Genomic DNA, 8,266 nt, shown 5'->3' on the forward strand with positions numbered 1-8,266 from the left:
ATCTGGGGGGAGAAGTTGCCCCCGAAGCCCGGGCTCACGTGGTGCGAGAAATTCTGGAAGAGGAGCGGCCCGTTGTTGGCCGAGGCGGCGGGGTTGAAGAAGCTGACGTCTTCGTTTATGATGGTGGACGGGGTCGGCGGGATGGCAGCCGACCAGTTGTTGAAGCCGCTCAAGGAGGAGGAGGTGCTGGACTGGGCAGTGGTGCCCAGGCCCGTGGTCTCCTGGTAGTCGAACGCGGTCAGCACCGGGGACTCCATGCGTAGCTTCTCCTTCCCGTTGCCGTTCTCCGCGGAGCCGTTCTCGCCCTTCCCCTCCTCCGACCTCGCCTTATCAAGCTCAGATATCATGCCACTCTCCTGGTGGCCGGGAGACAGCTGCTGTTGCTGCTGCTGCTGCTTTTCTTGCGCTTCTTGCGTTTCCTGCTGCTGCTGCTGCTGTTGGGTTTTAGTTTTTTCGGACCCGAGAATTTCGTCTTGCATGTTGCTGTGCGTAGCTGCTGCGGGAAACAGCCAAGCTGACCCGCCATTGCTGCCAGTGCCCGTCGTGTTGTTATTTATAAAAGCCGCAGAACTCTGAGACGCATTCTGATGATGATGCGGAGGTTGCAGATGTGGATGAATTCTTACTGGGAAAGCGGACTTGTTACCAGTGTTGTTTTGTACTAAGACTCCAAACCCGTAATCCCCCATTTATATTATCCAATAGCTATATTTCCCAGACAATATTCTATTCCGTTTTCCTTATTTCCTAAAAGAGAAACGACAAGTGGAAAGGCGAGAGAGTTAGCCACAAAATCGGTCTCTCCAACTGGGTTAAATGACCATGCATTGCAAGCAAAATCATACAGCCATTAGTTTCAGCAGTATCACAAGTCAGGGTATTATATTATATAGCACGTCATACGAAATCGAATAGCGCTAGCTACTGCTTTAGCTAACGTTAGCAGACTAGCCAGCTAACCAACTTCGTTCTCGTCTCAATGTTACCAAGAAAATGGGAAGGTCGCCAGGAAGCTACTTCAGTTAGCCAGCGAACCAGTACTGCTGACGACTCGTTAGCTAGTAAGCTGGCTACATGTAATTAACTAGCAAACCATCTTGCAATACATTCACGTAGCTAGTCGGCTACAATTAATCACTCCGTCCTTGCTGCCTGCCAAGCTAGCAAGCCATCTAATAATAGCGTCGTGACGTTTCAATAAAATACCCAGGCGATTCCAAATATATTAGCTAGCAAGCTAAGAGCTAACCAACATACGCTAACCAACATACGGGTCACAGTACCCGATAAGCCAGCTCGCCAGATATATAAAGTTCATTTTTACTCGTCAGTGCATTTCCATCTGATTTTGGCTGTAAAGTATAGTTGTGCATTTAGCTATAGAAAACTAAAACATTGAATACACAAGTAATCTTGCCTGCTAACGAGCTAGTTTACTAGCTATCGAATTTCCTTCCTTTTTTCCTGCAAACACCTTGGCCATCCAGCCTCGACCCTTTTAAGTACAGGAAAATGTTGATGACGTCTTCTGTTTGTTCAGGATTTAGGTCAATTTCTCCCCTATTTTAATAGCCCTCAATGTAAATCTTTAATATACACATCTCGGTAAAGGCTAGTGTAAAAGCCGACATCGGGTTTAATCAAGAATAAATTGACTTTTTTCACCTTTTTATACCCTTGTCTTTCAAGCGACGTCCCCGACGAGATCCGTTGCTGTATTTACCACAGAAATGAACTGCAGAGCGTTGAATTACTATGTAATTTCTACAGATGTGATGCCTCCCTATAATTCTGTTACATAAAAAATAAACCCCGTGGCTTGCTAGCAATATTTTCCGTCTTGACGTGTCCTGCCTGCTCAATGACACAACCTTCTCTCCAGCTAGCTAGCTAGCCGCTAACCTTATTTATCAAACAAATTTTACGTCATCGGTAGTTCCTTATATTTCAGTGAAGCTAGCAGTAGCTATTTCAATTGGCTTTCACTGAAATGTGTTCATCTACCGGTTTCATTGTTTTGTGGTGTCAGTCCTGCTCGTATTTCGGCGTTTCTTTCTCTGCCACCGCAATTCTTCACCGCTGTCCTTCTATCCTCAGAGCAGACCGAAGCTAAATGACAGCCAGTCCAGTCGCGATACACTTCCGGCTATAACCCCTCCTCTTTTCAAAACTCCACCCACAGCAGCTTCAGAAATGCTTCGCACGCCTGTAGAGTCAGCGGCGTTCAATTGGCCACAGCCTCGAAAGCCGCACCCATCTTTCCCGCATTAAGAAAAGGCACAATGATATCTCCGCCCTTTAAGGTCAGCTGGTTTACAGTAGACCCGGCTTCCTCAAGCCACCCGCCTGGTAAGGTCTTGAGAGGAGCTCGTGGGAATGGACAGGCAATTTTAACATTCCTTTCCACGACTGCAATCGGCTTTCGAAAGAGCAAGTTGTACAGGACCACTCCACCCAAAAATACACTATTGACGGGATCTGTTTGGCAAAGTCAGAAACTGCCGGGACTGGTTTCGATCGTTTCTTTGCTCAAATGATTTGAAAAGAAGGTCAGGCTAGTATAGTGTAGCTAGCAATCTAGCTTTGTTGAAATAAGCTAGCTGTCAAGCAGCAGACAGCGAAACAATATTCAACAAAAATAATGCATTCAAGAAATATTACATTATATATTTTTCCAGTAGTATTGAATATTAAATCCATGTTTCCTAAATTGTGTCTTTTTTGTTTTTAATTATTGATGTCCTTGCCACTTGTCTGACTGTCATGCTGCTTGTCATTGTGGGCCTCATAGGCCCGTATGGACTAGACCATCAACCAAATATACAAGTAAGAATTTTCATAGGGAATTGTAATGGCCAAAAATACACTTAGCCTGCCAGCTGAACACATAGCCTAAGCTCTTCATACGTACATTTTGTTGTTTTAAAAAAATGTCACCACACCCTTCAGTAGCACTTGAGGGGTGGAGATGAAATTTGCAGTTTCGCCGAACAAGTGCATTTCTCTTGTGGGATATAAACGAGAAAAAATTCACGACACGTAAGTGAACAGGCTCAGGTCGACAAGTTCAACGTATGACCATTTGAAGCGAGTGGCAGTCGGCATGGTTGCTTCAGCGAGGAATTTGAAAGGCAAATGTAGACTCCCACCCATATACCCCCCCACCAAACCCCCACCCCAAGCAACCTCCAAAAATTCTTTCTGACCTCTATGTGGTTGTAAAATGTGCTTGTATGTATGTGTGTGCAGGGTGAGGGCTTTGGTGGTGGTGGGGGGGAGGGGTGTTGAGAAGGGATCTCTTCAAAAGTGGCACCGGCTCTGTCCCTCTCCGTTTTCGTGAGGAGAGGTGTCAGACTCAATGCCAGTAGAGCCACAAAATTAAGGGGTTAAAGAGCAGCAGCGTGGCTGTGGTCGCAGGCAGGGATCTGGTTAAAACGGGCCGCTGCTGCTTTCGGTCCATAATCAAGCTTTTCTTGCTTGATCATTTTCGCCTGAGTCAGGTCGGGCCTTGCGGCAAACAAAAGGCGAGATTGCTTTAAACCAACTGATACATTGTGCTTTGTAAAAGATATGAGGTCTGAGTGGAGTCGTTTGGGGAGGGGTGGGGGGGGGGGTGAGGGGAGGGGTGGGGGTGTTAAAAAGTGATGTAAGGTTATTTAATACAAAAAATTGGCTTGTTTTCATGTAAACGTATACTAAGCTGAGATAAGCAATCCGTCTGTTTCGCTCTTAACTGATAACGGTTTAGACTGAGTTGAATTCAAATGTTTGTGATTATCTGCTGCCATTGCAGTGTGTGTGTGTGTGTGTGTGTGTGTTTGTTTGTTTGTGTGTTTGTGTGTGTGTGTGGCTCAGGTTGAGGACAATGCAGCGTTTGTATTCAGGGATTACATTACAGAGGATCACGATGCAAACATCAATTGGCTCTTAAAAATTCAGGATGCAATCAGCTTGAAAGCACTTCATACCCAAAGCACCGCTTCCAGTTCAGCAGAACTCACAGTTGTCTCTGTTTTAACTTCTGTTCATGGAAAAATTGAACATATGTCACTCCTTTTTCTCATAGTGAGTGTGTGTGCGAACTGCATCTGTGTGTGTGTGTGTGTGTGGGGGGTGGGGGGGTGGATCTCATTTAATCTTCTGATCACATTTCTAACTACATCCTACATTTTGCCTGTTCATTGTACAACATGCATATTGTTTCAGTATCTTAGCAGCTGCCTTGTTATAATTGCACAGAAGCGATTAATTGGGGACCTCTGTGTATGCTTGCGCTTGCCCCCCCCTCCCCCCCCGCCCTTTGCCAATTTTCTCTCCAGCTCCGCAGCTCGATCCCATAGATACTTAATCATTCACGCGGTGACAACGCTGGGAAGAGGTGGAAGAGCCTGCGCCATATACATATTTCTTCCTGAGCAGGAAGAGGTGTCAGAGTGTGTAGGTAAATGGATCACAGAAATGAATAACTCGTTCTACCGGCCTGCTTCTCCTCCAAGCCAGAAACTGCTCTCCTTTTACCGTCAGTTCGTTTTCCTTACCAAACAAATGCGCGGGCGCCGAGAGGGTGGAAAACGGCATAAGCATATTTATGAGAGCTTCCTGAAAGAGTGGGATTTTTTCATTTATTTTCCCCACGCCATGCAGATGATGACCAGGAGGTACGCTGTCGTCTGCGCCGCATGCGTGCAGTTGCAAATAAGGCCTTGTTTTGCCTTCCTATTTTATATCACAACAGTGCAGGCGAGGGTATGAATAAAACATTTGTCCCATTGAAAAATTTATTACCCCCACCTAAGGCAAATTATGGTGCAATTTCTCCCGGAGAGCCCAGATAGACTGCGATGCAGGCCGCGCTGCATTGTGTAATACCTATGGCACTGCGCAGCATGAAATATTTAGCTTGTGCACACACACCAAACAAAGCAATCAGCACCGGCCCGTGCTGCCGGGAGCTTGGCTTCTCCTCGATATGAGAGCTCCTGAATCCAGCCCTGAGCTTGAGACGAGAGGTGCATGCACAGCTCGGGTCTTTACTCGCTGATTGATAGTTTATTTATTCATGCACGGCACAACTCCCCCCCCCCCCCCCACAGCCCGTGTCCGTCCTGTTGTGTGCGTTCTGCGACTGTGCGCGTGTGTGTTTACAGTACAAATACGCTCGCCAATAAAGGAGCTGTCGGCAGATTATCTTCCTGATGCTACCAGCTGCCCCGCATTTAGAGCGAAAACAGCGCTAGCTTGTTTTCAGTCTAACTCCGGATCTGTCTATGGAGTAAGGTCTTGTTTTTAAAGCCTTGAAGCATACTTCAAAAAAAAAAATGTTTTATTTTTTTCAAAATTCTAGGTCAGTGTTCTAGAACTCCATTGCTTTCAATGACCAGCAGTGATTGTGACATCAGCATTAGAATGTCCAGTTAAGAACATTCTAATCACATATTAGGTCATCTTCCACCTCCAACTGTTTTTGTCTTGAGAAAGGAAGGGATCGCACACATTGCATCCGTGCTATGTGTTCCGAGCATTTGTAGTGCGTGTTGCCTGCTCCCTATTCGTTCAGAATCCACCCCCCCACCCCCAAGGGATCAAATACTAATTAAGCAGGAGAGGCTGGGGCGGAGAGGCACGTCTCAGCGTTTATGGGGTGGAATGCGGCGAGTCAACGTCACGGCGGTATTCAGCACGTCCCCAGTCCTCTGAGGGGGGGGTGGGGTGGGGTAGGGAGGGGGGGGGGGGGGGGGGGGGGGCATGTGACGCTGTAGCAGCTGGGCCTGATTGTACCCCAGAGACCTGAGTGCCAGGTGTTGTGGAGTGGGGAGGGGGGGGGGGGGGAGGGGGGCGGCGGCGGTTTTCGAGGGCCCCCGATGACAGCCAGGCCCCCAGGATGCGCGTACCGGATCTCGGGGGCCCCCTGTCGCTGCCATGGACGCCGTAGGGGAAGCGGACCCCCCTGCTCCCGCGGCTGACCTCAGCCGGGGCCACCGGGTCCGACTCCTCTCTCCTCTCCCCTCTGCAACACTGCCGCTGCTGCTGCCGCTGCTGATGATGCTGCTGACGCTGATGCTGAGGCCAAATTTAAGACAGGAGAAAAAAAATAAAAATATAAATAAGTAAGTAAATAAATAAATAAATAAATGAAAGCCCGGCAGTGACCGCGAAAGCGCTGAGTCAGCGGGTCCGCGTCGTCCTCGGCGGCGTGGCGATGGCGCAGAGCGGGCCTCATCAATAATGCAGATCCCTACGACGGCCGGTATCCATAGAGACGGCGGGTCGGGTTTCTCATCTCCTCGCGGGGGGGGGGGGGGGGGGATGCGGTTACACACAGGGCCGGAGAGCGCGGCGGCGGCTAACGGGGCTAGCGTGGCCTCGGACGCTCCGATTCAGAGCCGTCCTCGCGCGCGGCTTTGTTTGGGTGGCCCTCCCTCCCTCCTTCTGTTTGTTTTTTGGGCTTTACCTGTTACCTGAGTCAGGTAATCCTCAGACGCCTGGTTGCCAGCACGGTTAGGAAACACGGTACGTTTTCTTTCTTGTTAATAAGCAGTCTGCGAAGGTCACTTCCAGCCCTGCGATAGTATTTCTGTTACAGTTTATCATTAATTTGTTGTGGCTGTAACTGGAACAGAAGCAGCTAATTCCGGCTCCTGTACAGCTTTAAACTCATCCTATCGCAACAACCCTCTCCAGATAATTTTGTTTTGCTAATCTGCCTGTTCCAATACAACATAAAGCCTCAAGTTTTTTTTTTTTATTACTTACAAAGCCTACTAAGGTAAATCTTCCGAGGCACTAGAGTAAATTTTTGCGGTTCGTCTTCTCAGCTTCCAAGATGGTTGTGTTTGGCCTCAACTGACCTGACAAACGTTTGTTGAAATAAATCTCCGCCTACAAATATTTCTGTGGCTTTTTTTTTTGTTTCTCGGACAGACAGAACAGCCACTGTAGTGTATTGCATTCGGGGGGTTTATTGTAAAAGAGAGCAGTTGGCCCTTTCAGGCTTTGGTGGAACCATTGATCCCTGGCCTGGCGTCTCAGAGGGCCTGCTGCGGCTGTTTGACCTCAGTTCCCAGAGTTCACCGTCCGCTGGATTGATGGGCACGGTCCGATCGACTGCTTTACGACACGCGGATAATCCTTCCGCATCAGCCCGTTTTTTTTTTAAATCTCTCGTGTCGTTGTCTCGCCGAACGCACCCCGCGTTTATGACTCCCGATGTTTCTCTGTCCGTCCGGCCCGCGCTGCGAGGGGAAAATCGATAAATCCCCTCTCCGCATTCGGCAACCTCAGAGGGGAAGTTTTTAAAACTGGAAAATGGCTACCTGCCACAGCCTTGTCCTCAGCTGACACGAGATTCGGGCGCATTGGCGACGGGCAGCACCTGCAAATATAAAAGCGTACATAACTAAAATATGCATATGTCCCAGCATGCACTCTCACAGAACAACTGTCCTGTTGTTAAACTAATTAACTGATGGTTAATTGCCGTTTATATGTTCCATCATTAATATTTAAATTGTGCAAAGTTAAGTATCTTACGCGTGCAAGCTAACCCAGTTACAATGAATAATACATATATATGACCAGGCTTGATAAGGCGTCAGATACTATCTAGTCTGTACGTAGTCAGAGCACTAGGTACAATTTAGTCAGGAAAATGGCGAGCATTGTTGGGCTTGAATGGCCTATATATGTATATAATAATGTGGTTTGTCCCATTTACAGTTGGTTTTGTGTCTTTGTTCTAAATGCCGTTGAGAGACTGCAGTTCCAAGTAAACGATTATATGCAAGGACCATCATCAGAAGGAAAACAGGAAAATGCAGCCGCACAAGAATACAGAAGAAGCATTGCGTCAATATAAGCTGACACAATTGCATGAAGGGCAATATGCTAATGGCGTATCATTCGACGAGGCGCAGGAATGAATATTCATTAATCATGAATATGCAGATAATAATATGCACGTACCATGTGTCTTGTTCTGATAAGAACTGATGTGCCGGGGTGTTTCCAGACCCCACTGAGAATGTTTTTTTATTTATTTATTTATTTTATTTATTTATTTTTTCCAGCATGCTAATGTTGGGCGCCTCAGCTCAGCGTCTCGAGTCACCTCAGTGGGGTCAGCTGACTTTGAGGCTGTTTAGGGTGATTCTGAGAATGCTCTCGCTCAGAGGCGCTGGGGCCGCCCCCGTTTTGGATAAGCGTCACCACGCTGGGCCCTGGGAAGCAGCAGCTGTTCGCCTGGTTTCCCCCGGGGGCGGGGGGTTTT

The 8,266-nt window shown here is 47.8% G+C and overlaps 1 protein-coding gene across 2 annotated transcripts in view; it reads right to left on the minus strand.

Annotated features, from left to right (window-relative positions):
- The window catches only part of LOC118236310 (cytoplasmic polyadenylation element-binding protein 4-like), a 22,901-nt gene extending 20,772 nt beyond the window's left edge, over window positions 1-2,129 (minus strand). For both annotated transcript variants that reach the window (XM_035434566.1, XM_035434565.1), the window contains exons 1-2: window positions 1,666-2,129; window positions 1-747 (exon numbers count right to left, since the gene is read on the minus strand). The exon at window positions 1-747 is cut by the window's left edge and continues 448 nt beyond it. In XM_035434566.1, coding sequence (XP_035290457.1) covers window positions 1-689 — 689 coding nt within the window. In that variant the 5' untranslated portion in view covers window positions 690-747; window positions 1,666-2,129. The remainder of the gene's footprint in view (window positions 748-1,665) is intronic.
- Window positions 2,130-8,266: the final 6,137 nt, after the last annotated feature.

This window comes from Anguilla anguilla, chromosome 9 (genome assembly GCF_013347855.1).
Source record: "Anguilla anguilla isolate fAngAng1 chromosome 9, fAngAng1.pri, whole genome shotgun sequence".
NCBI lineage: Eukaryota > Metazoa > Chordata > Actinopteri > Anguilliformes > Anguillidae > Anguilla > Anguilla anguilla.